Source organism: Mobula birostris, chromosome 12, assembly GCF_030028105.1.
Source record: "Mobula birostris isolate sMobBir1 chromosome 12, sMobBir1.hap1, whole genome shotgun sequence".
Taxonomy (NCBI): domain Eukaryota; kingdom Metazoa; phylum Chordata; class Chondrichthyes; order Myliobatiformes; family Myliobatidae; genus Mobula; species Mobula birostris.
Window position 1 is genome coordinate 80,158,817 of NC_092381.1, and position 27,662 is coordinate 80,186,478.

General features: G+C 41.0%; 1 protein-coding gene and 1 long non-coding RNA gene across 2 annotated transcripts in view; one reads left to right on the forward strand and one right to left on the reverse strand.

Annotated features, from left to right (window-relative positions):
* Positions 1-5,631: 5,631 nt before the first annotated feature.
* The window catches only part of LOC140206372 (uncharacterized), a 56,868-nt gene continuing 34,837 nt past the window's right edge, over positions 5,632-27,662 (forward strand). Inside the window, exons 1-2 of the long non-coding RNA XR_011888131.1 lie at positions 5,632-5,657; positions 8,018-8,379. This is a non-coding gene — a long non-coding RNA (uncharacterized lncRNA). The remainder of the gene's footprint in view (positions 5,658-8,017; positions 8,380-27,662) is intronic.
* LOC140206075 (regulator of G-protein signaling 21-like) lies at positions 8,647-13,573 on the reverse strand. The gene is made up of 5 exons (XM_072274199.1): positions 13,404-13,573; positions 12,485-12,595; positions 12,109-12,170; positions 11,835-12,001; positions 8,647-10,623 (listed from the first exon to the last, which is right to left on the reverse strand). The coding sequence occupies exons 1-5, from the start codon at positions 13,556-13,558 to the stop codon at positions 10,435-10,437; spliced, it is 684 nt and encodes a 227-aa protein (XP_072130300.1). The 5' UTR covers positions 13,559-13,573; the 3' UTR covers positions 8,647-10,434.

Below are 27,662 nucleotides of genomic sequence, written 5' to 3' on the forward strand. Positions count from 1 at the left end.
AGGTCCCCTACAGACAGAAACAGGTGAATTGATTATGGGGAGCAAGGACATAGCAGACCAATTGAATAATTACTTTGGTTCTGTCTTCACTAAGGAGGACATAAATAATCTTCCAGAAATAGTAGGGGACAGAGGGTCCAGTGAGATGGAGGAACTGAGTGAAATACATGTTAGTAGGGAAGTGGTGTTAGGTAAATTGAAGGGATTAAAGGCAGATAAATCCCCAGGGCCAGATGGTCTGCATCCCAGAGTGCTTAAGGAAGTAGCCCAAGAAATAGTGGATGCATTAGTGATAATTTTTCAAAACTCGTTAGATTCTGGACTAGTTCCTGAGGATTGGAGGGTGGCTAATGTAACCCCACTTTTTAAAAAAGGAGGGAGAGAGAAACCGGGGAACTATAGACCGGTTAGCCTAATGTCGGTGGTGCAGAAACTGCTGGAGTCAGTTATCAAAGATGTGATAACAGCACATTTGGAAAGCAGTGAAATCATCGGACGAAGTCAGCATGGATTTGTGAAAGGAAAATCATGTCTGACGAATCTCATAGAATTTTTTGAGGATGTTACTAGTAGAGTGGATAGGGGAGAACCAGTGGATGTGGTATATTTGGATTTTCAAAAGGCTTTTGACAAGGTCCCACACAGGAGATTAGTGTGCAAACATAAAAGCACATGGTATTGGGGGTAAGGTATTGATGTGGATAGAGAATTGGTTAGCAGACAGGAAGCAAAGAGTGTGAATAAATGGGACCTTTTCAGAATGGCAGGCAGTGACTAGTGGGGTACCGCAAGGCTCAGTGCTGGGACCCCAGTTGTTTACAATATATATTAATGACTTGGATGAGGGAATTAAATGCAGCATCTCCAAGTTTGCGGATGACACGAAGCTGGGCGGCAGTGTTAGCTGTGAGGAGGATGCTAAGAGGATGCAGGGTGACTTGGATAGGTTGGGTGAGTGGGCAAATTCATGGCAGATGCAACTTAATGTGGATAAGTGTGAAGTTATCCACTTTGGTGGCAAAAATAGGAAAACAGATTATTATCTGAATGGTGGCCGATTAGGAAAAGGGGAGGTGAAACGAGATCTGGGTGTCATTATACACCAGTCATTGAAAGTGGGCATGCAGGTACAGCAGGCGGTGAAAAAGGCGAATGGTATGCTGGCATTTATAGCGAGAGAATTCGAGTACAGGAGCAGGGAGGTACTACTGCAGTTGTACAAGACCTTGGTGAGACCACACCTGGAGTATTGTGTGCAGTTTTGGTCCCCTAATCTGAGGAAAGACATCCTTGCCATAGAGGGAGTACAAAGGAGGTTAACCAGATTGATTCCTGGGATGGCAGGACTTTCATATGAAGAAAGACTGGATGAACTGGGCTTGTACTCGTTGGAATTTAGAAGATTGAGGGGGGATCTGATTGAAATGTATAAAATCCTAAAGGGATTGGACAGGCTAGATGCAGGAAGATTGTTCCCGATGTTGGGGAAGTCCAGAACGAGGGGTCACAGTTTGAGGATAGAGGGGAAGCCTTTTAGGACTGAGATTAGGAAAAACTTCTTCACACAGAGAGTGGTGAATCTGTGGAATTCTCTGCCACAGGAAACAGTTGAGGCCAGTTCATTGGCTATATTTAAGAGGGAGTTAGATATGGCCCTTGTGGCTACGGGGATCAGGGGGTATGGAGGGAAGGCTGGTGCAGGGTTCTGAGTTGGATGATCAGCCATGATCATAATAAATGGCGGTGCAGGCTCGAAGGGCCGAATGGCCTACTCCTGCACCTATTTTCTATGTTTCTATGTTTCTATGTATCTGTGCATTGGCTCATGTGTAGATGTACACTTTGTGAGTATGTGTCTATGCGTATAAATGTGCATGTATATACGAACATGTATGTTCATGTTTGTGTGTTAAGTCTTTGCAAGAGAACCTTGCTTCCAGTTCTCCTGGATCTTTATGTGTCAACCCCATGTGCTATCACATAAACATGTAAGTGCCATCACAAAGAAGGCATGACAGCACCTCTACTTTCTTAGAAGAATCGGCACGTTACCTAAAACTTCGACAAACTTCTATAGATGTGCAGTGGAGAGTCTCCGAATTGTTTGCATCATGGCCTAGTACGGAAACACCAATGCCTAAGAACTGAGAAGTCTACAGAAAGTGGTGGATACAACCCAGTCCATCTCAGGAAAAGCCCTGTCCAACATTGAGCACATCTACAAGGAGAGCTGCCACAAGAAAGCAGCATCCATCATCAAGGACCCCCCTACCCAGGCCAGACCCTCTTCATGCTACTACCTGCTGATAACTACTCCATTCCCGCCACACTGGACACTCACCAGAATGCTTATTGACAGAACTGCTCTACCGAAGATGTCATAGCATCTGTCATTCACCTGGCCCTGACACAGCTAGAAAGCAAGTCTGTCAGAACACTGTTTCTGGATTTCATTTTGGCATTTAACACTATTTTCCCACTGACCTTGGTGAAAAAATTCCTGCTCCTTGTTCTAAATACACCACTGTGCAACTGGGTGTTGGACTTCCTAACGAACAGACCCCAGATAGTCAGGATGCACAATTGCTCCTCCTTCCCCATTATCTTTAACATGGTTTCCCCCCCAGCCCAGGGCCATGTGCTGAGCTGACTGCTGAACCCTCTGCTCATGCATAACTGTACGGTCAAGCAATCAGGAAGAGCTCAAGGACTGGCACCAGGTAATTGACCTCTTCCTTAATGTCAACAAGGCAAAGGAGATGGTTGTCGGCTTCAGGAGCACTCACAACCCCCCTTTACATTGATGGCACAGCAATGCAAACTACAAGCAGTTTCAAACTCATGGGAGTGTACATCAAACCCAACCTCTCATGGTCCCAGAACACATCCTACACAGTCAAGAAAGCTTACCACTGCCCCTACTTTCTGAGGAGGCTGAAGAGAGCTGCACGTTGCACCTCCACACTCACTTCATTCTACAGATTCTCAACAATGAGCATCCTAACAAGCTGCATCACTCCTTGCTACGGAAACTGCACTGCAGCGGACAAGAATGCTCTACAATGTGTAGTTAAAATTGTCCAATGCATTACTGGCAACAGCCTTCCCGCCATCAAGGACATGTATACAGAAAGACGCCGGAAAAGGGCCAGTAACATCATGAAGAGTCTCACCCACCTTGTTCATGGACTGTTTGTCCCACACCCATCAGGGAGGAGGCTATGTAGCATCCATGCCAGGACCACCAGACTCAAAAAGAGTTACTTACCCTGAGGCTGATCAACACCTCCACCCACTAACTCCGCCCCTATTTTATTATTTCCCATTAGTCACCTTATGTTCAGCCTAGTGTCACTTTATGGACATACGATCAATCTATGTATATAAGCTATCTTATGTATTTATATGTATTGTATGTTTTTTATTATTATTATGTGTTCTTTATCTATTGTGTTTTTTTTTTGTGCAGCATCAGATCCAGAGTAACAATTATTTCCTTCTCTTTACACTTGTAAGTGTGTGGGCACGTGGCCAAGTGGCTAAGGCATTGGACTAGTGATCTGAAGGTTGTGAGTTCGAGCCCCAGCCGAGGTAGTGTGTTGTGTCCTTGAGCAAGGCACTTAACCACACAGTGCTCTGCGACAACACTGGTGCCAAGCTGTATCGGCCCTTGCCCTTCCTTTGGAGAACATTGGTGTCGTGGAGAGGGGAGACTTGCAGCATGGGCAACTGCCAGTCTTCCATACAACCTTGCCCAGGCCTGCGCCCTGGAGAGTGAAGACTTTCCAGGTGCAGATCCATGGTCTCGCACTTTACTTATACCTGTGCACATCAAATGACATTAAACAACCTTATAGGGGGTACAGGAAAGTCCTTTAAGTCCTCCATCACCAGGTTCAGGAACAGTTATTGCTCTGCATCAATGAGGCCTCTGAACCAGTGTGGATAACTTCATTCAGCTCAACACAACCTACTTATTTTCTCTTTCAAACTATTTGCATGATTTGTCTTCTTTTGTACATTGGTTCTTTGTCAATCTTTGTTCATAACTGGTTTTTCATAAATTTGATTGCAATTCTTGTAAATGCTGTAAGAAAAGGAAACTCAAGGTAACATACAGTATACATACATTGATTAAAAATTACTCAGACTTTGCTCTGGTGCTGTTGTTCGACCACCACCCAACATTAAGATAATTATGCAGGCATCGCCCACTCTCAGAATTAGAGTGAGAATGAGCAATATGTGACTTGTGGAGTTACTGAGGAAGGAACAAAGGTGTATCCAAGGTAGTCAAGGCTTTGAATGACTTACCTCCTTTTAAAGCTCCTTCCACCTCTCACCTTGGCATACTACCTATGACTAAAATTAAGTACCTTGAGAAAAACATGTCATTACATGTGATTTAGGACTTGTACAATCTAGTTGGTTACAAATTCTAACATCACCTGTCACATTGCAAACGTCAGGCAAAGACTAATATGCATAAGTATTGTGTGTATTCAGAATGTCCCCAGGGGCTTAGTCACCACAATGCATACCTGATGTGCGTTTTAACATTTGTGATAACGTATGGACAGACATGCTTCTACAGTTTTTTAAATATCTGCACAGGTCTAGCACTTGTACTTCACTGTGTAGGTGAGATTTTAATTTGTGTTTAGATGTTTTCCATTTTGATTGATTTTTTTTCCCCCTCCAGATTTAAAGAGAAGGAGATTTTCCTCACTGAGGTAACATTATCTTGAATGATATTAAACCTCCAAATCCCCGAATTAAATTCAATGAGTTTGAGGTTTTTGATGCTTATCCAGTTGATCATTCATTTGATATTAGATTTTAATATTTTATCCTCTTGGTTATGCCAGGAATTTATTCCCTTGCAGAACACGGTTAGATTTTGTTTGTAATGCATCTGTCCCGATGAGCAATGGCTTGAACATTCTTTGAACTATTTTAGACCATCTAAGACATCCTGTTTTCCCATAGAATGCTGTGGGATCTGAAGTGTTGTCTGATCTGGCACAGATTTGCAGAGAAGAAATACTTAGTTGGTAGGAATAGCTGATTACTAATCATTTGCTGATGGGTTTTGCAGCTGATACTGCTTAATTTAAGAGGACAGAGTGTGCCTTTGGCCAAATACTGACTGGTTGCATAATGGAAATCCTTTTCAAACTCCCAAGGGACAATCTTATTTGGGTTAGCTGTTGGATCTGAACTATCTGTATGAGACCGAAACCCAAGTACACAGATCTCCCCTGTTAGGCAAAGTGATGCTGCCGTGGTAACAACTGAGGCTGTGTGATAACAATGTGTATGGCTCAAACTTTGACATCTGCCCTACACCAGAAATACAAATGCTTGATACTGACACCTTGTGGACGTAGTGAGGTGATAACCTTTCTGACCACGCAATTAGATGAGCATGAAATGTGTTTTAAAAGATGCCAGACAGAGTACACAGTACGTGATCGTGCTGCTATTGAGCAAGTTTACAAGCTAAAACTGAAATGTCTGGGTAATTGGCTCCAAAGGGTGAAGCAGGAGACGCAGTAAACTGCAGGTGTTGGAATGTGGAGCAGCAAGTAAAATATTGGAGGAACCCAGTAGGCCTGGCGGCAACTATGGAAGAACATGGATGGTCAACGTTTCAGGTAGATAGAGGGAGGCCAGTATAAAGCCGTGAGGGGGAAGGGAAGGAGTTTAGGCGCTGCTGGTTGCTTACAATGCTGGTTTTCTCTGCATTGATAATTCTAAGAAATGATGCTGCCGTAATGCTGAACCCATAACCTCTAACACTAAAAAGGACAAAGCTTTCAGGCACTTTGGATCACTATCACGTGCATGATCCCTTATAAGTTTCACATCATCCTGACTGGGAAATACACTCAGTGGTCACTTTATTAGGTACACCTGTACACCTGCTTGTTAACACAAATATCTAATTCACCAATCATATGGCAGCAACCCAATGCATAAAAGCATTCCAAGTGGTTCAGTTGTTATTCAGAGCAATCATCAGAATGAAGAAGAAACGTGATCTAAGTGACTTTGACTGTGGAATGGTTGTTGGTGCCAGATGGGGTGGTTTGAGTATCTAAGAAACTGCTGATCTCCTGGAATTTTCATGCATAACAATCTCTAGAGTTTACAAAGAATGGTCTGAGACTCAAAAAGTATTCAGTGAGCAGCAGTTCTGTGGGTGAAAATTTCTTGTTCATGAGAGAGGCAGGGCCAGACTGGTTCAAATTGAGAGATTCAAATTGGTTCAATTCAGATAGCCACACGTTACATCAATGGTTCGATCACAACACATCGAACCTTGAAATGGATGGGCTACAGTGGCAGAAGACCACAAACATGCATTCGGTAGCCACATTATTAGGCACGGGATATACCTAATGAAGTGGCCACTGAGTGTATGTTGCTACTCCTTCACCTATGTCAGGTTTACATTGAGGAACTGCCTCCCCATATGTATTGTTGGAGGACCTCTCCAGGAGGACCACAGTATTTCAGGCTGACTCTCACTACTTTCTCAAAAACATTTAGGCACAGACAATAATTGCTGGCCATCCAGCAATGACCTATGCCTAAAAGACAAATAAATAAAAGACTCATGTATTTAGTACAGTTTTTTTTAACAGTCTGCTTTGTTTAGAGCTTATCTGCATCAGATGTATTGATAAATGAACTATATATCTTCATGGCAGTGGGTCTTACTTGTGCAATAATTTGCAATTATTACTGCACATGAATTTAGTCTGTAGCCACGCCTCTTCCACGCACTCAGCTGCAAAAGGAGGTGAATAATCCCTCCTAACATTACTGTTCTGCATGTCACATTAACCGACCAAACATGGTCAGAAATTGCCTTATCATTTCAAATTGATAGTTATGCTGTGGCAAGAGCATCCTGTTTTATTTTCTCTTGAGACTGGACTATAGTCATAATAATCTGCTGAAGGTTGCCACCATGAAGGCACTTTTTGTAATAAACAGATCTTAGGAATATGCACGAGCTATTTGGAACTCTGTAGCTATATAAACAGCTCACTGTACAAAACATCCATATTCAGTTTATGGCTCCTAACTGCATTGCTAACTACAACTATATAGTCATTTCAGACATACTTTTCTCTGCATTGTTTTGTGAACGCACATGAATACAATAGTAAGAAGGAGTTTTATTTCTCTTCTGCCTCTTAATTTATGTTGACTGTAGTTTGGGACATGTCACATTACATTAAGGGGGTGGCACGGTAGCGTAGTGGTATTCACAGCACTTTACAGCACAGAGGACCAGAGTTCAATTCCCATTCCTGCCTGTAAGGAGTTTGTATGTTCTGCCCGTGACTGCATGTTTCTCTGTGTGCTCCCGTTTCCTCCCACAGTCCAAAGACATACTGGTTGGTTTGTTAATTGGCCGTTGCAATTTGTCCTGTGATTAGGCTCAGATGAAATCGGGCGGTAAGAACATAAAAACATAAGAAATAGGAGCAGGAGTAGGCCATCTGGCTTGTTGAGCCTGCTCCGCCATTCAATAAGATCATGGCTGATCTGGCCATTGCCTCATCTCCACCTGCCTACCTTTTCCCTTAACCATTAATTCCCTTACTATGCAAAAATCTATCTAACTTTGTCTGAAATATATTTACTGAGGTAGCCTCCATTGCTGGGTGGCATGGTTCAAAGGGCCGGAAGGGCCTATTCCACATTGTATCTCAATAAAAAAAAAATTTTACTAAAATCTTTTTACTTGGAACGTGTTATTCTGCATGCACCCAGCTTCATATTGTAGCATTAGTTTGTGTTCTGTTGTAGATGATGAATAATTTGATGAGATTAACGGAAGATGGCGAATAGGCCAGACATAAAGAAAGCCCCTCCGTGTAACATTTCCCTGTTGCTAGGGCAATGTTGCATAGCCTATGTTGATAGAAAAACAATCTGTTGGAGTGATCATTTCTCTTTATAGTTCCAGACTCATGTGCCGTCTCTACTTTCTTATAAGGTTAAGGATGTTCAGCATGTCACCCGGCATTCTACCGAGATACTGTTGAAATCATTTTTACTTTGTGATCTGGTATGGCAATTTGAATGCCCAGGAATGTAAGTTGAGAAGCTGCAGAATGTTGTGAACTGAGCCTGATACATTATGGGCACATCCTTCTTCATCATCAAAAGTATCTACATGAGGTGCTGCCTCTAAAAGGCAACATCTGTCATCGAAGAACCCCGATATTCAGGCCATGCCATCTTGTCACAGCTACCATTGGGCAGGAGATACAGAAGACCGAAGTCATACACCATCAAGTTCAAGGACAACTAACTGCCTTCAACCTTTCTGTTCTTGAACCAACCTTTACTACACTGGTATGTCAACACTTTGCACTATGATAGACTTTGTTATTTGTTTTCTTTAAATTGTATTCTTTCTTGTGTAATTTGTATAGTTTACAGTATGTTTATGTTTTTCTTGTGAAAGCTGTGTGTCTCATGCTACGTGCCTGTGACACTGGGCACATAATCAGTTTTTTTATTGTACCTGTGCATGCATATACATGTTTATATGACAATAAACTTGACTTGGCTTGAAGGTAGAGAAGCAGTAGTAGTAAAAATGTGCAGTAAATAGTGAAGTACAAGGCCACATTTTATATATTCATTTAATATTCTGCATAATTAGTGAACAGACGAATGTAGAGCACAGCAAAACATATTATCAACATTATTTATTTTCATTACATTACTTCTTTGACTATTTTTCTCATATCTGTCTACTATGTTCATGGCCTATGAGTGATTAGTAACACGCACAGAAGGCTGGAGGAACTCAGCAGGTCAGGCAGCATCGATGGGAAAGAGTAACCAGTTGACCTTTCGGGCCGAGTACCCATTTATTCTTTAGTGTGGATAGTTTACACAGCCATCATGTCCCGAGAAGGGCCCAAGTTATAAAAAGCCATCGAGCTGCTTGTTAACATTATCTGAACACATCAAAGGCCTTGAGCAAATGGTTAACTCTGTTCTCTGACTGAACAATATACTTCGCTGCATGTTAATGCAATCAAGCTGAAAAAAAAGTGAATTCTCCTGTCAGTTTAATTACTGCAGTAAATGTTTCATTGCCCTTTTATAGTCATTAGCATCACTAGTCAGACTGAATAGAACTGTTAGGATCTAACGGAAGAAGTGTAGCCAATTCAAGTAAAGTGATCTTTGATTAGGTTGCTGGAAAATAGGTGAATATGATCTCTTTGCTGGACAAGTGGTGTGATCCAAAAGCATGAGTTGTTAACCTAAACAATAGATATCCTTCAAACTATTCACTATCCCCCATCATAATGCTCTGTGCTGCAGGTGACATCGCTGAATGACCAATGCAATTGTCAACAGGAAATCAATCAAACATATAGAAGGCAGGCAGACAGGTAGATGTAAGTCCCTTTGAACAACTGTTTGATCACGTGTTCTTTATTGGGTTAGGAGGATTGTTCTATTTATACTCCCCTGTCATCCTACGGCATGTTACTGCTATGATGACTCTATCAATGATATTTCTCATAAGGAGTTTTGCTTTATGAGTAAAAGATTATAATCCAGCTTCAGTAACGGTATTACAATAACTGTTCATTCAGACTTACTCTAATGATTGGGTCAGGATTGCCCCTGCAGAAAATAACTTGCAGGATGATGGTTAGTGAGGTAACAGCGCAGATATCGTAATTGATACCATCATTGCATTAACTGCTCTCAGCTTTCCCACACTTAACCCCTTGGTAAAAAGCTCTCACTAACAAGTCACCTAAATGCTTGTGATGATCCGAGGTCAGGCACTACCATTGTTGAAAGAAGCGTATTTTAAAAGAAACTGTGATCTTACGACATTGATCTTAACTATTCATTTAAAATTAGAAAAGAAACAGAAATAATAAATAAATACTTTTATCATCATATGTAATTATGCAATTTGTCATGAAGCATAGTGCAAAGCAATCCAGGCCTAAACTGTTTCACATGGCTTGCATGCAACGGTCGGATGAAATATTTTCCAGTTCATCTTAAAACATGACTGAGGAAGGTAGGTTCATATTTTACTATCCCTCTACTGAATCAAATTTGGCATACGTTCTCCTTGTAATTCTTTTGGTGAAAGAAAAGAAAATGGTCCTGGTCCTGGAGAGAAGCCTCACAATTATACACAAATGACACAGCACGTGGAAATGTATTTGTCCCTGAAGCTGGGCAGTACTCCTTGTCCTTCTTCTGAAAGAATTTAACTGTGTCACAATCATTATTTATTCTTTTCCTGCTTCCTGGCAGATTTTATCTTTAGTTCAATGCAGGGCTGTGGTACACACAAATATGAGAAATACAGTCTTGACCATCCATGTTTTCATCATTTTACTGTTGGTGAAAACTCTTCATTTATCTGTTATTGTTGCTGGCTTGTATCTTGTTTATCAGGTTTGTGTAGGCATCCGATTTTAGAAACCTAGGGTAGGAGTCTTTCTCCATCAAACTGAAAATAATTCTCTGGGCCCCCTCAAAACAGCGGGGAGTTGGCACTAAAACACTCCGGCTGAGCAAATCTCTCATGGTGCCATCGATGTTGACCTATATTAGAAAAGGATAGTAGATAAATACTTAATTGCATTCATTTCAACATTATATTAAAAAATCTGTAACTTTTGTCTGAAAATTGACACCCTGCTAAATCTGAGAATGTACATCTGTTCAGAGTGCTGAATTTCCCCATGATGCCCAAATGAATTGTTTTCCGGCATTGAGTCATGAAGATTTCGAGCTCTAACTGTCTATAGTTTCAGTTCTACTAAATCTTTAAATGCAGGACCTGTTAAATAACTGTGATGCTTTTCTGTTGTTAATTTGTTTTCTTTTACTGACAGATCAACACAATGTTCCCTAACCCCTCCTTGCTACTCAGCCACTAGGCACCCTGCTGTCTATTCATATATTGAACTACCAAGCTTGCAGTAGTGTTAGATTTACTCAGTATTGGTACACATAAATTTGCTTTGGATTCAAATCTGAATGAAAAAAAAAGTCAAAGCTGTCTTTGAAGTTCAGTGTCAAGTATATTTTTGATCAATCTTGGACTTATTATCTTGTGGAGGTTTCTTGGAAATACCATGCAGTTGCATACTGTTTTCAGGGAGGGAATATAAAGATATTCTGCAGAATTTTAGGAGATACCAATATGCATTTTCCCAGCTATGCTTATTAATAATCCCTTATTATGGAATGTCCACACAAGTGGAAATCTGAGTGAAAAGACTGATGTGAGTATGGAATAAAAAAAACACATTTGTTTTTTTACCCCGCATCTTCTTCCTATTAATTACTGCGCAAAAAGCGCTAGAAAATTTCTGTTAGATAAGCAGAGCTTAAATTTTGAAATGTAACGATTGGTGAGTTGGAAATGCACTGGTAAGAGTTCAAACATTTCCTTTGAAGTGATAGTCGAACAGGATGCACTATAACTTGAGGAGAGAACGGCATATTTCACAGTTGCTTCACTTGGGCACTGATCTTAAATACGTTAAAGATTTTTGGGTGATTTTCTTGGGATTGACCAACCTACAATGACATTCTTTGGTTTTGCCACAGAAGTTAATAAAGGCTTGGTGACATTCAGAATGAACAGACCAGTAAAATACCTGTAATGAATGCATCAATTTTACTGAAGTAATAGTAATAAAAATAATAGATGCAACTGAATTACTGGAAAAAAATATTATTTCTACCATCATTACTTGTGCAGTTCAGTCTAGATACAATGTCTATTTACAAAAAAAAGCACTCACTTGCTTTGGAGCATCACTTCGAATGAACTCTCTGTAAATATGTTGTGCCTTGGAACCCAGTTTATCTGTAGATTTGGTCTTCTTGTAGTCCTCACAGACCAACCAGAAATCAATGTTCTCCTCACTGAACTCTGACTTGAGGAATGCCCTGAAAGCTGCAAGGCCACCTTGAGGAAGAGAAAGTATCACTTTAGATTTGTTATTTAGAGAGAACATTCATGAAAGGAATCATTGGTAGTGATCATCCAGCATCAGAGTAGGAATTGTTACTTACATGGATCAGCAAGGAGAATATCCAAAGACTTAGACCATCCTGTTGCTTCTTCAAGTGTGATCCTATGGAAAACAGAATAGACTGAGTTACATGGATATTTTATTCCTAAATTCAACTCAACTTTCAATTGCCTAAAATAACTATTTTGTTCTGAAATTTATATCCCTTTTGTACAAATTTACTTTTAAATACTGGAGTAAGGAGCTGACCCATTTCAGTGAATTTGCTTTTGAAATATATATTATACTGCTAGTGCAATGATTATAATGAAGCTCCCATACTGTACTCTCTTTTATAATCTGTAGTCTGATGATCACCTAATGTTTAAATTTAGAAATAATGTATTTCTAAAATTGATGAAAGAGAATATACTTACCCCAGGGACAGATCCAGTTTTCCTGACATGTTGGATAGAAAACTAAACGCTGGATGTTGAGGTTCAGAGTTCAGCCAAATGGAAAGCAGGCGAGATTTCAAGTCCTTGGGTCTAAGGAAAAAGTAAAAAAGAAAGGTCAGTGTTAACAATATTATTTTAAATTAAGTAACTGCAATACCTGAACGGTGAAGAATTCTACTTCTGCTCCAACTTATTGTATTCTATACTTAAGAACCAATAATTGGACTTCTTGACTTTAGCATTTCTTTACTCAGATACAAACTGATAGAATATTTTAATAAAAACATCATTCTCAGTCATATGGAAGTTACTAAGAGAGAGCCTAGTTAAGCTTGTTCAGGAAATACAGCATGAGGTATAATAAAGTAGGTTGCCTTCTGCGGATCTGCTGTTGAAATGACCTGAGCTATTGATTGACTAATGCCAGCAAACTATGCTTTATAGATAAAGTCCGTTTATTAAAATTGATTTGAGTTCTGATGACGTTAGTTATTTTCTTCAGGTAATTTGCATTTGTTTTCCATTTTAGATCTAAGTTAAGAGTGTGATATTTACATATCCTAACACAATGAACAGCAAAGTATTTATACTGAAGTATGAATCCATTATTATCTACACTTCTGTTTTTACACACACCCTTCTGCACTTGGTAACTTTATCAAGAAGTGAAGCAGCTCACTATGTACATGTAAAATATAACTTCAAATATCTAACACTGAATTAGTAAAAAAAAGTTACTGGTTTGTTTTTAAATAATTTTGAAATAAAAGAGAATATCTGTTGAAGTGCAGTCTGAAAGGCAAGGGTCAGTTATGTTTTGCAGTACAGTTCATGAAATCTACTCACAAAGTTATAATTTAGGGTGCTTTTTGAGTAATAGTAAGAAGATAATGCTTACAGACACTTTGCTTTCCTTTCCTCAGTCAGTTGAGTTCTGGTGGCGGCACCGTTATTGATGTCCTTCTGTTTGGTTAATGCTTTCAAGGGGAGCATGAACTCAGGCATGTCTGTCTGGTTGATGTGCTCTGGATGATTCTGTAAATTCTGCTTCATTTGTAATGTTTCTTCCTCTCACACTGGGTCATATATAGGCAGGGCTTATGGTGGTGGAGGGGTGGAGTGTGGGGCTGGGTTGGGGGAAGTACTGTTTGTGTGAGTAGAACTGGGTGATGCGAATTCACACCACAAAAAAAGGAAGTTTTTCTTCTGAACCATCATTGACGTGATTGCTCAATCAGGCAGCAGCCTCATGTGCATGTAGAGCTACGCTCTGGTTTTAGATTCAAATAAACACTATATCTCAAGATCATGCAAATGTTCTCATTTTATGATTATACTGTCCAAAGTGTGACGGAAGACCCAGGTGTTTATTGCGATGTTTTGCTGCAACTTCTAAGTTGCTGCTGGGTATATGTTAAGGGTCTAAGTTGTATTGGCATTGCCATCTAAAAGAAATACTCATACAGCTGGATAATAAGATGGCCAATATATTTATTTTATTTTTATCTAGTGATACAGCACGGACAGGCCCTTCGGGCCCAGCAAACACTGCTTTAACCTTAGCCTAATCACAGGACAGTTGACAATGACCAGAAGACCATAAGAACACAAGATTTAGGAGCAGAAGTAGGCCATTTGCCATTCCATCGTGGGCTGATCCACTTCATCCACTCATTCCCACTCTCCTGCCTTCTCTCCATACCCTTTGATGCCCCAGCTAATCAAGAACCTATCAATCTCTGCCTTAAATACACCCAATGACTTGGCCTCCACAGCTGCTCGTGGCAACAAATTCCATAGATTTACCACCCTCTGTCTAAAGTAATTTCTCCGCATCTCAGTTCTAAAAGGACGTCCTTCGATCCTGAAGTCATGCCCTCTTTTTCTAGAATCCCCTCCCATGGGAAATAACTTTGACATATCTAATCTGTTCAGGCCTTTTAACATTCCGAATGTTTCTATGAGATCCCCCCTCATTCTCCTGAACTCCAGAGAATACAGCCCAAGAACTGCAAGACGTTCCTCATACGGTAACCCTTTCATTCCTGGAATCATTCTTGTGAATCTTCTCTGAACCCTCTCCAATGTCAGTATATTCTTTCTAAAATAAGGAGCCCAAAACTGCACACAATACTCCAAGTGTCATCTCATGAGTGCTTTATAGAGCCTCAATATCACATCCCGGCTCTTATATTCTATACCTCTAGAAATGAATGCCAACATTGCATTTGCCTTTTTCACAAACGACTCAACCTGCAGGTTAACCTTTAGGGTATCTTGCACATGGATTCCCAAATCTCTTTGCATCTCTGCATTTTGAATTCTCTTCCCATCTAAATAATAGTCTGCCCGTTTATTTATTCTACCAAAGTGCATGACCATACACTTTCCAACATTGTATTTCATTTGCCACTTCTTTGCCTATTCCCCTAAACTATCTAAGTCTCTCTGCAAGCTCTCTGTTTCCTCAACACTACCTGCTCCTCCACCTATCTTTGTGTCATTGGCAAATTTAGCCACAAATCCCTTAATACTGTAGTCCAAATCATTGACATACATCGTAAAAAGTAACGGTCCCAACACTGACCTCTGTGGAACTCCACTGGTAACCGGCAGCCAGCCAGAATAGGATCCCTTTATTCCCACTCTCTGTTTTCTGCCAATCAGCCAATGCTCCACCCACGCTAGTAACTCCCCTGTAGTTCCATGGGCTCTTATCTTGCTAAGCAGCCTCATATGCGGCACCTTATCAAAGGCCTTCTGAAAATCCAAGTACACCATGTCCACTTCATCTCCTTTGTCTACCTCAAAGAATCACACTAGGTACATCTTTGGACTGTGGGAGGAAACTGGAGCACCTGGAGGAAACCCACGCACTTCATGGGAATGACGTACAAACTTTCTTACGGAGAATGCCGGAATTGAAGTCTAAGCTCTGACACCTCGAACTGTAGTAGCATCATGCTACCCAACGTTACCATGGTGCCCCAGATAAATACCAGCATATATTTACAAGGTCCAAACACCTTATAGACAGAATCAGAATCAGGTTTATTATCACTGGCACCGGCAGCGGGAATTGAGCCCAGGTCACTGGTGCTGTAATGCATTACACGAAGCACTACACTATAGTCAGTCAGTGACATCTGTAACCCATTTTCATTTTCTACAAATATTAAAGTTCTAAAGTTTGTTTTTGAAGGAGATTTACACTTTCTTGCCTTTTAACTTGCATTTCAATAATATTCATTAAATAATAAAATGTCCTGAGATGACACTCCAAATGCTATAATCTAATGGAGGGCTGACCACCAAGATTAAACATGTTCACTGAGTTTTTCCTGTAAATACAAAGAATTACCTGGTAATCTACTCTTTTAGAGTGCATTCAAATCCAGTGTGAGAATCACACCTTGGAATTGGCTGGCTGTGATTGCTGTCTAATCCACACCGTTCACACAAAACAAATATCTGATTGAGAGACTTTCCACCCTGTTAATAATAATCGATGATAATTAAGAAAAGATAACAGGCAGAGAAAAAGTAATTCGAGATGAACAAAGATAACGGAAGTAAACTAAAATCAGGTTTTACTGATATTCCAGGGAACTCATCTGAAAATATTTGTATTTATTATGTCTATAAAAGGAATAAAACCACCAAGCAAGGAACAACATTTTGGAGAATCTTATATTTACAAAATCTGCTTGGTCGGAATCATTTAAGCTGTAAAACAATGTCCACAAGAACTCTTCCAACAAGTTAATTCCTCAATCCCGTGAAGCTCATTACAGATACTCTACACAAGCACAAGAACAAGATTCAGCCTTCTCAGTTTGTTCTACTATCTTATTTACCATCAGTTGAAAACTATTTACCAACAGTAATATGGCCATATAAAAATTTATCAATCCCACTTTTGAAATTTCCTGTCTGCCTCATCTCAATGGCCTTGTATGGGAGAGAGTTCCTGATTCTCTCTATTACACATGTTGCAGAAGCAATTCCTGCTTTGAACCCTACAATACTTAGTTTTGACTTAGTTTACCGTGTTCAAGAACAGTTACCGCCCCTCAACCATCAGACTCTTGAACCAAAGGAGATAACTGCATTTGCCCCATCATTGAAATATTCCCACAACCAATGGACTCACTTTCAATGACTCTTCATGTCATGTTCTTGATATTTATTCTTATTTATTTATTTACTATTGTTTGCATTTGCACAGTTTGTTGTCTTCTGCACTCTGATTGAACGCTCTTGTTAGGATATCTTTCATTGATCCAGATATGGTTATTGTTCTTTAGATTTGTTGAGTATGCTCATAAGAAAATGAATCTCAGGGTTGTGTATGGTGACGTATATGTACTTTGAGAATAAAATTTGTGTTGAACTTTGAACACATAGAACTGTCAGTGATTACTGGGTGCTATGGACAAGTTTTATTTACTTTGTTGTCAGTATTTGCTAGTTACTATATTTACCAGTGTCTGCCATGGACTGATCAACCCACTTCTGAATTTCAGCTGTAATCATGTGTTGACTCCTGGTCTAGTCTCTGAAGAGCTATGTATTTGTGCCCTTTTTAATGTAGGATTTATAAAATAAGCAGGTTATTGTTTTTATCTACAATCCTCTGCATCTAAGAAGCACAAAGGCTCTGATTTGCAGAAACGATGTTAAGACGCATAAAAGAGTCGAAAATACTAATGTTTTTAAATTAAAGCTGATAATGTGTTGATCTAACAGGTTAGTAATAAAGGAGAATGTTTTCAGTAGAGAATAGGAAAGCTGGAACTACAACAAAGAAAATAGAAAATAGAACATAGAACAGCACGTCACAGTACAGGCCCTTCAGACCACAATGTTATGCTGACCTAAGATCACCCTAACCCATCCTGTCCAGATAGTCCTTCATTTTACTATCATCCATGTGTCTATTGAAGAGTCTCTTAAATGTCTCTAATGTATCTGCCTCTACCACTACCCTTGATTCCAGGCAACCACCACTGTCTGTATAAAACACTTAGCTCTGACATACCTCCTACGTCAGGATGCTGTTCATCGACTAAAGCTCAGCATTTAATACTGTCATTCCCACAATCCTGATTGAGAAGTTGTAGAACCTGGGTCTCTGTACCTCCTTTTGCAATTGGATTCTTGACTTCCTAACTGGAAGACCACAATCTGTGTCGATTGGCGATAACATCACGCCCTCGCTGACGATCAACACTGGCGTACCTCAGGGGTGTGTGCTTAGCCCACTGCTCTACTCTCTATATACACATGACTGTGTGGCTAGGCATAGCTCAAATACCATCTATGAATTTGCTGACGATATGACCATTTTTGGTAGAATCTCAAGTGGTGACGAGAGAGCATACAGGAGTGAGATATGCCAACTAGTGGAATGGTGCTGCAGCAACAACCTGGCATTCAACATCAGTAACACAAGAGAGCTGATTGTGGACTTCAGGAAGGGTAAGACGAAAAAACACATACCAATCCTCATAGAGGGATCAGAAGTGGAGAAAGTGAGCAGCTTCAAGTTCCTGGGTGTCAAGATCTATGAGGATCTAACCTGGTCCCAACATATCGATGTAGTTATGAAGAAGGCAAGACAGCGGCTATACTTCATTAGGGGTTTGAAGAGATTTGGCATGTCAACAAATACACTCAAAAATTCACTGGTATGGAGGGGATACTGCACAGGACTGAAAGAAGCTGCGGAAGGTTGTAAGTTAGTCAGCTCCACCTTGGGTACTAGCCTACAAAGTACCCAGGACATCTTTAGGGAGCAATGTCTCAGAAAGGCAGCGTCCATTATTAAGGACCTCCAGCACCCAGGGCATGCCCTTTTCTCACTGTTACCATCAGGTAGGAGGTACAGAAGCCTGAAGGCACACACTCAGTGATTCAGGAACAGCTTCTTTTCCTTGGCCATCTGATTCCTAAATGGTTATTGAATCTTTGGACACTACCTCAATTTTTTTTTAATACACAGTATTTCTGTTTTTGCACATTTAAAAAATCTATTCTATATACATAATTGATTTACTTGTTTATTTATTATCATTATTTTTATTTTATTTATTTATTTATTTTTCTCTGCTAGATTATGTATTGCATTGAACTGCTGCTGCTAAGTTAACAAATTTCACGTCACATGCCGGTGATAATAAACCTGACTCTGATTCTATACTTTCCTCCAATTTCATTAAAATAATGCCCACTCATATTATTAATTTCTGCCCTGAGAAAAAATCTCTGGCTGCCCTCTCGGTCTATGCTTGTTATCATCTTGTACACCTCTATCAAGGCACCTCTCATCCACCTTTGCTCTGAATAGAAAAGCTTTAGCTCATTCAACTTACCCTCATAAGATATGCTCTCCAAACCAGGCAGCATTCTGGTAAGTCTCCTCTGCACTCTTTCTAAAGCTTTCGCATCCTTCCTATAATAAAATGACCAGGACTAAACACATTACTCCAAGTGTGATCTAACTAGGGTTTTATAGAGTTGCAACACTGGCTCACGGCTTTTGAACTCCACCTCCTTTCTAATGAAGGCCAACTTGCCACAGGTCTTCTTAACCACCCTATCAACTTGTGAAGGAACTTTGAAGGATCTATGGACCTAGACCTCAAGATCCCTTTGTTCCTCCACACTGTTAAATATTCTGCCATTAATCCTGTATTCTGGCTTCAAATTTGACCATCCAAAGTGAAGCACCTCTCACTTCTCAGCCCTAGCTCTACATCCTATCAATGTCCTACTGTAACCCACAACAACCTTTTACAGTATTCACAACACCACCAACCTTCATGTCATCTGCAAACTTATTAATTCACCCTTCCACTTCCTCATCCAAGTCAATTCTAAAAAAGAGCAGGGGTCCCATAACAGATGTGTGCAGAACACCACTGGTCACTGACTTCCAGGCAGAATATGCTCTATCTACAACCACCTTCCGCCTTCTATGGGTAAGCCGATACTGAATCCATGCAGCCAATTTTCCCTGAATCCGATGCCTCCTGCCTTACTGAATGAGCCTACGATGGGGAACATTATCAAACACCTTACTAAATCCCTATAAACCACATCCACTGCTCTTCCTTCATCAGTGTTTTTTTCCCCAAATCTCAAAGAATTCAATCAGGCTCGTAAGGCATGACTTGCCTCTCTCAAAGCCCTGCTGACCATTCTTAATCAGACTATGCTTCTCCAAATGCTTGTAAACCTTGTTCTAAGAATCTTCTCCAATAAATTCCCCACCACTGAATTAAGACTCACTGTTCAATAATTCCCAGGGTTACTTCTACTGCTTTTCTTAAACAAGGAAATACCATTTGCTATCCTCCAATCATCCGGTATTACTCCTGTAGTCAATGAGGACATGAAGATCATTGCCAAAGGTGAACAACCTCTGCCCTCACTTCCCCGAGTAACCTGGAATAAATCCCATATGCTCCGGGGAATTATCTATCCTAAAGTTTTTCGAAGGATCCAGCATCTTCTTTCTTAATGGTGACATTTTTTAGTATAACCACCTTTTAGCATACCACTGTTCTCACAAGTGTCAGGGTCCTTGGTCCTTGAATGTCAAGGTTCTTGTTAAGGTGGCAAAGGTTATTTGGATTCTTGATATACTAGTTGGAGAAACTGCTTTCACTTGCAAAAAATGTGAGGAGGGCAGGAAATGAGCTTGTTTTTAAATTTGTAAATCATAATCTGTATGGCGATGATTAAAGAGGAAACGAAAGTAACAGTAACTTTATTACATGCATTAAGATGTAACTGTTTCAGTTGGATAACACAGGTATAATCGGCTGAATTGCCTCCTTTTGCTATATAATACATGCACTTACTGGTCCCTTTATTCAGTACCTCCTGTAACTAACAAAGTGGCCACTGAGTGTATGTTTGTGATCTTCTGCTGCTGTAACCTATCCACTTCAAGTTTCAATGTGTTGTGTGTTTAGAGATGCTCTTCTGCACACCACTGTTAAAATACATGGTTATTTAAACTACTGTTGCCTTCCTGTCATCTTGAACGAGTCTGGCTGTTCTCCTCTGACCTCTCTCATTAACAAGACATTTTCGCCCACGGAACTGCCACTGTCTTTTTTTTTGTTTTTCGCACCATGCTCTGTAAACTCTAGAGATTGTTGTGTGTGAAAATCCCAGGAGATCAGCAGTTTCTGAGATACTCAAATCACCCCGCCAAGTATCAGCAACCATTCCACAGTCAAAGTCACTTAGATCACATTTCTTCCTTATTCTGATGTTTGTTCTGAGCAACAACTGAAGGTCTTGGCATGCTGTTATGTGTTGTGTTGCTGCCGCGTGACAGGCTGGTTAGATATTTGCATTAAAGAGCAGGTATACGGGTAAACCATTGATGTACATCTCCATAAGTGGCAGAACGAGTGACTGGGCAGGTGGAACCCGCACTGCACTGCATCCGCTCTCCGTAATTTAAAGATGCAAGCCTATCGATATCTATTTTTATTAATATGGGCAACAAATTACATAGAAACATAGTTGTTAACAGATTTTTGTAGAATGCTGAGAGTGAAATGTTACACAGATCTTTTAGGAATAAAGATTGGTGCTGATATTTGATGCTCATTCTTCCTTTGACATCGTTGGAAATGGAGAAGGTATCATGAGGGCAAGAAGCAGAAATACGATTAAATTACTGAATTCTGATCCCATAGATCAATCAATAGAAAATGGCTGTCTTGGAAGGCTGACATGCTTTAACAAAATTCAAAGGGAAAATTAATGAAAAAATGCCAAAAGATAATTTACTGAAATGGGGATTTTTGGAATTTCCATTTTTTTTCTTACAACAGGGAAGGAGGTCATATGGCCAATCCAAATTCTAAACAGAATTCGACCAATCCCATTCCCACCCTTATTTTCGTGCAACCTATTATCTTTCATATGCCCTGTAATACGAAGCTGCTTCTCCCATGCGAAATACCTGAAGGACAACTTACTGGGTAAACTGATACCCTGCATGTCTTTGGAAAGTGGTAGGAAACTGAAATACCCAGATGAAACCCACTCTCCCACAAGAAGAATGTGCAAACTACTCAGACAGCACTGAAGGCCAGAACCTGTTTATCGTTTTTCTTAGTTCACCTATCAGATAGGAGAAAAAAAAAATCAATACCTTGAGCATTTGCAAGCTATTGGCACTAGGAGGTGAAAACCAATCTTGCTGAACAGGAAACAAAGTTTTACATTATTTTAACTAAATTTGGCATTTTCTTTTCTTGCTAGCTTGTATGTGTGTTTGTGTAATTTGTATGTGCATCTGTGTGGTGAGAATAATTAGCCAATGTTTGGAAAACTGGCCCTTAGCTGATTTGAAAGCAACACACATCAAATTTGTTGGTGAACGCAGCAGGCCAGGCAGCATCTCTAGGAAGAGGTACAGTCGATGTTTCGAGCCGAGACCCTTCGTCAGGACTCTTCTTGATGAAGGGTCTCGGCCCGAAACGTCGACTGTACCTCCTCCTAGAGATGCTGCCTGGCCTGCTGCATTCACCAGCGAATTTGATGTGTGTTGCTTGAATTTCCAGCATCTGCGGAATTCCTCGTATTTAAGCTGATTTGAAAAATGTCTTTGAACAGTGATGTGAATGGCAAGATGAGGAGAATGGGTGACTTTGGGACCCTTGCTTTTGTTAAGGAAACCTCTGTGAGAACAGTTGGATAACTCTCGTATCCTGCCCACTGTCCATTTGCTCTCAGTCACACCCCAGCCCACCATTCCTTTTATTGTTTTACCAAAATAATCTTCCTTTAGCCAGGCAAATAGTGTAAAAACAGGACAAGAATTACTCAATCAATCATCAGACAAGGAACTTAAAGTTGGATCTTGCACTGAGGCCTTTCCCCTATTTTTATCTTGCTTCAATGGAGCCACATTCCAGGTGCAGATATCATAGCCGGAGGCAAGATGTATTCAAAAGGGGAGCAAAACTGTCTCCCCTCACCACATTAGTAACTATCAATTAATGGCCAAGTGAACTGAGTTTGATATTGGACGATGACACTTTACTGGCAAATTACACAATGCATTTACCCTTATAAGGACCCACAACGCAGAGAGAACAACAGATTAAGGCTACACACAGAAAATGCTGGAGGAACTCAGCAGGCCAGGCAGCATCTATGGAAAAGAGTACAATCAACGTTTCGGGCTGGGGAAAAAGAGATGAGTGGAATTGAAAGGTGAAGGGAGAGGAGAGAGAAGGACAAGGTGATAGCTGAAACGGGGAGGGGGAGGGGTGAAGTAAAGAGCTGGGAAGTTGATTAGTGAAAGAGATACAGGGCTGGAGACGGGGGAATCTAACAGGAGAGGACAGAAGGCCATGGAAGAAAGGAGTGGGGAGGAGCACCAGAGGGAGGTGACGGGCAGGCAAGGGGACAAGGCGAGAGAGGAAAAAGGGGAACGGTGAAGAAGAGGAGGGCCCATTACCAGAAGTTTGAGAAATCGACGTTCATGCCATCAGGTTGGAAGCTATCCAGATGGAATATAGGGTGTTGTTCCTCCAGCCTGAGTGAGGCCTCATTGCGACAGTAGAGGGGGCCATGGTTAGACATATAGGAATGAGAAGCGGAATTAAAATGTGTGGCCACTGGGAGGACCTGCTTTTTCTGGTGGACAGAACGTAGGTGCTTGGCAAAGCAGTCCCAATCTACATCGGGCCTCATCGATATATCGGAGGCCACATCAAGAGCACAGGACACAGTGTATGACCCCCATAGCCTCACAGGTGAAGTGTCATCTCACCTGGAAGGACTGTTTGGAGCCCTGACTGATAGTGAGGGAGGGGATGTAGGGGCAGGTGTAGCACTTGTTCTGCTTGCAAGGATTAGTGGCAGGAGGGAGATCAGTTGGGAGGGACGAATGGACAAGGGAGTCGCGTAGGGAGTGATCCTTGCGGAAAGCATAAATTTGGGTGGGAGGGAAAGATGTACTTGGTGGTGGGATCCTGTTGAAGACGGCGGAAGTTGCGGAGAATATGCTGTATATCGGTGAGACCTGGCGTAGATTGGGTGGTCTGGGTGAATAAGATCTATAGTGAAATCTAACAGCCAGGAATGTGTACTGTAACACTCCATGGAGAGCGAAGGGCATGACAAAGCACAGAAGACTTCACAGTCATCCACTGCAACCAAGGAAGAACCCCCAGTTTCTGACGCTTGTTCCTATCACTGGACCTGGAGTTCTGAGGTCAAGGGAATGGAACTGCCCCAGTGCAATGGCTTTCCACTTTAAAAACACTAGCTCACAGGTTTCCTGTCAGCATTGGATACTACAGACAACCACCACAGTTTTAACAAAAGTGATATCAATACTAATTATATTGACTAAGAATGTAGAATATTTTAAAACTGTTTTTCTTTTCATACAGATATTTTATTATGAATAAACTTTGTTTTTGAAATAGAAGTTTTCCTTTTAGAACAAGCATTTAGCAATATTTACTCACTTTCCTGTTTAGCTTGCAATCTCTCTGCAGGGGCTAAGTTTTGTCTTAACCTCTATGAGTAAGTGTTGTGTAATTTAATCTTCTAGTCCATTTCAATGCTCATCTCATGTCCTGAGACAATCCCAGGAGTGAAGCTGAGTAAAAGAGAGAGAATGATTGGTTGTATTTGCCAGTTAAGCACAAATCATTCGTGACTGTCAGAGAACATAGAACAGTACAGCACAGGACAGACCATTCAGCTCACGATATTTATGCAGATTTATACTAAACCTATTTATTTATTAAGATACAGTGCAGAATAGGCCCTTCTGGCCCTTTGAGCCATGTCGCCCAGAAACCCCTAACTTAACCCTAGACTGTTGACATACAGAGTGGAGTAGGCCCTTCCAGTCCTTCGAGCCACGCCACCCAGCAATCCCCTGATATAATCTTAGTCTAGTCACAGGACAATTCATAATGACCAATTGTCCTTCTAACCGGAAAGTCTTTGGATCGTGGGAGGAAACCGGAGCACACAGAGAAAACCCACATGGTCACAGAGAGAACGTACAAACTCACTTCAGACAGTGGTGGGAACTGAACCCATGCCACCTGTACGGTAAATCATTGTGCTAACCACTACACTACCACACCACCCCTTCTGCATATCATCCATAACCCCTCCATTCCCTTCATATTCATGGGTCTATCTTAAAGCCTCTTAAACTCCAACAACCTACTCTGGGCAGCTACCGCACTCTGTGTAAAAACTTTCGCCCTTCACATCGCCTCTAAACTTCCCCGCTCTAACCTTAAAATCATGACATTCCTCTCCTAGGGACAAGATTTTGACTGTTTATCCTACCTACCTCTCTCATTAATTAAAAAAAAACTCTGCCTGCCTCCTTCTCGGCCTCTGGTGCTTGGAGAGAGAGCGACCCAACATTGGAAAACATTCCTGCTCTATATCCACAAAATTATCTTGGTGCTTAAGTGCTGGGAAATGAATGAACTGTCTTATGACAGCACAGGTAGAAATGATAATAAATGACTCATCTCGTTGTGCTTAGGGAAACATTACAGACGGATGATATCTGTGTTTGTGTGGTCAGCCACTGAGGGTTCAGTTACTCACATACTGGGTGGGCATGTATGTGAAATCAGTTCATCAAACATTAATAGCCATGTTTTTCATATGTCTGTTCCGGCTTGACATGCTGATTGATGCCCATTGTGTCATTGCACTAGGAAGTAATGGATAGAGAAAATGCCCACAAGAAGCCCACCATTTTCAAAAGCTTGTGCAGGCATAATAACATAAGAAATAAAAGTAATCTGTTCCAACGCCATGCACAACCATCATCTATTTCATTCATAGTATGGACTGTGACATGAAATGCAGAAACTTACATTTGTGCAATGGGTTTTAGGATTAGTGTACAGTAAGTTTCTGTTGTATTGTTAGACACACAGGCGAGAGAAGCGGTGGAAATAAAATCGAGCTTTCCACCACAATTTGGGCTTCACTTGCTTTTAAGAGCACAAAAATAGAAAAGTGTTAAAGAAGCAAAATGCAGGGCATGCATGAAACTTTTTACTGTTGCCTGGCATCTGTTCTACAAGTGGACAAACTGGACGAGGGCACAGGATATAACTCTGTCTGTCTGTCTGCCTCACTCTGTCTCTTTCTCTCTCTCTCAGGCACACATGGCAAGTTTCTTGCTACTCAATGCGCAGAAGGTAGAAACCCCCCAAAGGCCACAAAACTGTGAAGTTCAAAGAAAGGGCACACAGCTTCTCTTGTTTCACTTTGCTGTGCCTGCAACTAAAAAAATAAAGTCTGGTCAGTTAAATTTTTCCATATTGATTTAGAGTAAGAAAGAAGGTGTGAATATATAAGTATATCTGGAAGTGCTGCTTTGGTAGTTCCTTGTGAATTCAAGTGCACATTTTTCCTCATTCCTTACAAGCCTTCTTTAACAGCATCTGCCAGTCGCTGAGAAAATCATGGACAGGAGACATTTGGGAGATGAGACAATCTCCATTCTTCCCTTTTCCTTAGAAGGTCGTGGTGAACCATCTTATTGAACCCTTGGTGTCAATGCTGTTGGGTTGGGAGTTCAGATGAGACCAAGCATCTTGAAGAATTAGGAATAGATTTGGAGGTGGTGGTGGTGTTCCCACTGTCCTTATGCTTTTTGGTAGCAGACAGATGCAGCTGAGGATGCCTTGGAAAGACTATAAGACCATAGATACAGGGGCAGAATTAGGCCATTTGGTCTATCACATCTGTTCCACCATTCGATCATGGCTGATTTATTTTCCCTCTCAACCCCATTCTCCTGCTTTCTCCCTGTAACATTTGGTGCCTTTACTAATCAACCTCTATTTTAAATATACCTAATGACTTGTTCTCCACAGCCCTCTGTAGCTAAAGAAATCCCTCCTATCCTCTGTTTTCAAGGGATGTCTTTTTATTCTGAGGATGTGGCCCTGGTCCTAGACTCTCTCACTACTGGAAATATCCTTTCCCCTGTCCATTGTATTTTGACCTTTCAAGCTGCAATGGCGTATTTTGTAGGTGGGTCAGAATGTGGCCACATGTGTGTTGGGGGGGTGGGGGGACGGTTGGAAATAGAGGGAGTATTCAGGAAACTAGCTGAGTAGTTAGTTTGGTAGGCTGTTTGATTCCAGATGTCCTCCGCCATTTTGCAAGTTGTTAGAACTGTACCTATTCAGATAAATGTCCAACTACTGTGTACTCCTGACATGTCCTATGGATGGTGAAAAGGCTTTGCCTCCTCTTGTAGCTGCAGTGTCTGTGTGACTGGTCCAGTTTATTTTCTGTTCACGTGTGAGCTCTAGGATGTGGATGAGGTGGCCTCACCACTGGTAATGCTGTTGGGCATCACTGTCAGTTGGTACATCTCTTCCTTATCGGAGACGGGCCTGTGCAGCGTGAAGGGCACTCGTTGCTCGATAGGCACCGCTTGAATGTTTTGCAGGTCCTGCTACCTGCAGGGATTGACTGCTTCATTGTATGGGGGATAAGGAGATAAACTGAGCATTGTACATGCATGGTGATTTATGATACACTAACATAATATTTGGGCAAAGCAACCCATGCTAGTACTAATGCTCCATTCAAACCTCATCCCATCTTTTCTCTTCTTCATCTATCAGTGTATCCCTTGAAACCCTTTTCCCTTGTGCTCTTGTCCAATCCACTCAAATGCATCGCCACCATTTGCTCCTCAAGCAACAGATTCAAAGCTGGGAAAGATCTTGGCTAAGCATGGTCCTCCAGAGTTACTTGTGACAGACATTAGAGGTGGCTTCATTCATGCTGAGCTTGCCAAACTCTTCAAAAGGAATGGAGTTAAATGAGTGCACGGCTTTGACCCATGCAGACTCAAACAGGTCTATCCAAATACTCACATATCCAGTCCCTTCGAATACCTTCCAATAACTGTCCCAGTACTGATATCAGGCTCTCCGGCCTGTAATTTCCTAGTTTATTCTTAGAGCCTTTCTTAAACAGAGCAACAACAATAGCTATCCTCCAGTCCTTCAGTACCTCACCTGTCACTCTGGATGATTTAAATATCTCTGCTACAGCCCCTGCAATTTCTGCACCTTGTTTCAGACAGGATCCGAAGGAACAC

Excerpts from the sequence above, each read along its gene's own strand:
- LOC140206075 (XM_072274199.1), bottom strand. The coding sequence starts at position 13,558 with ATGAAGCAGAATTTACAGAATCATCCAGAGCACATCAACCAGACAGAC. Across the intron at positions 12,596-13,403 it reads GAAAGGAAAGCAAAGTGTCT|ACCCAAGGACTTGAAATCTC; the intron begins GTAAGCATTATC and ends CTTTTTCCTTAG. Across the intron at positions 10,624-11,834 it reads GAAGTGATGCTCCAAAGCAA|GTCAACATCGATGGCACCAT; the intron begins GTGAGTGCTTTT and ends TTTCTAATATAG.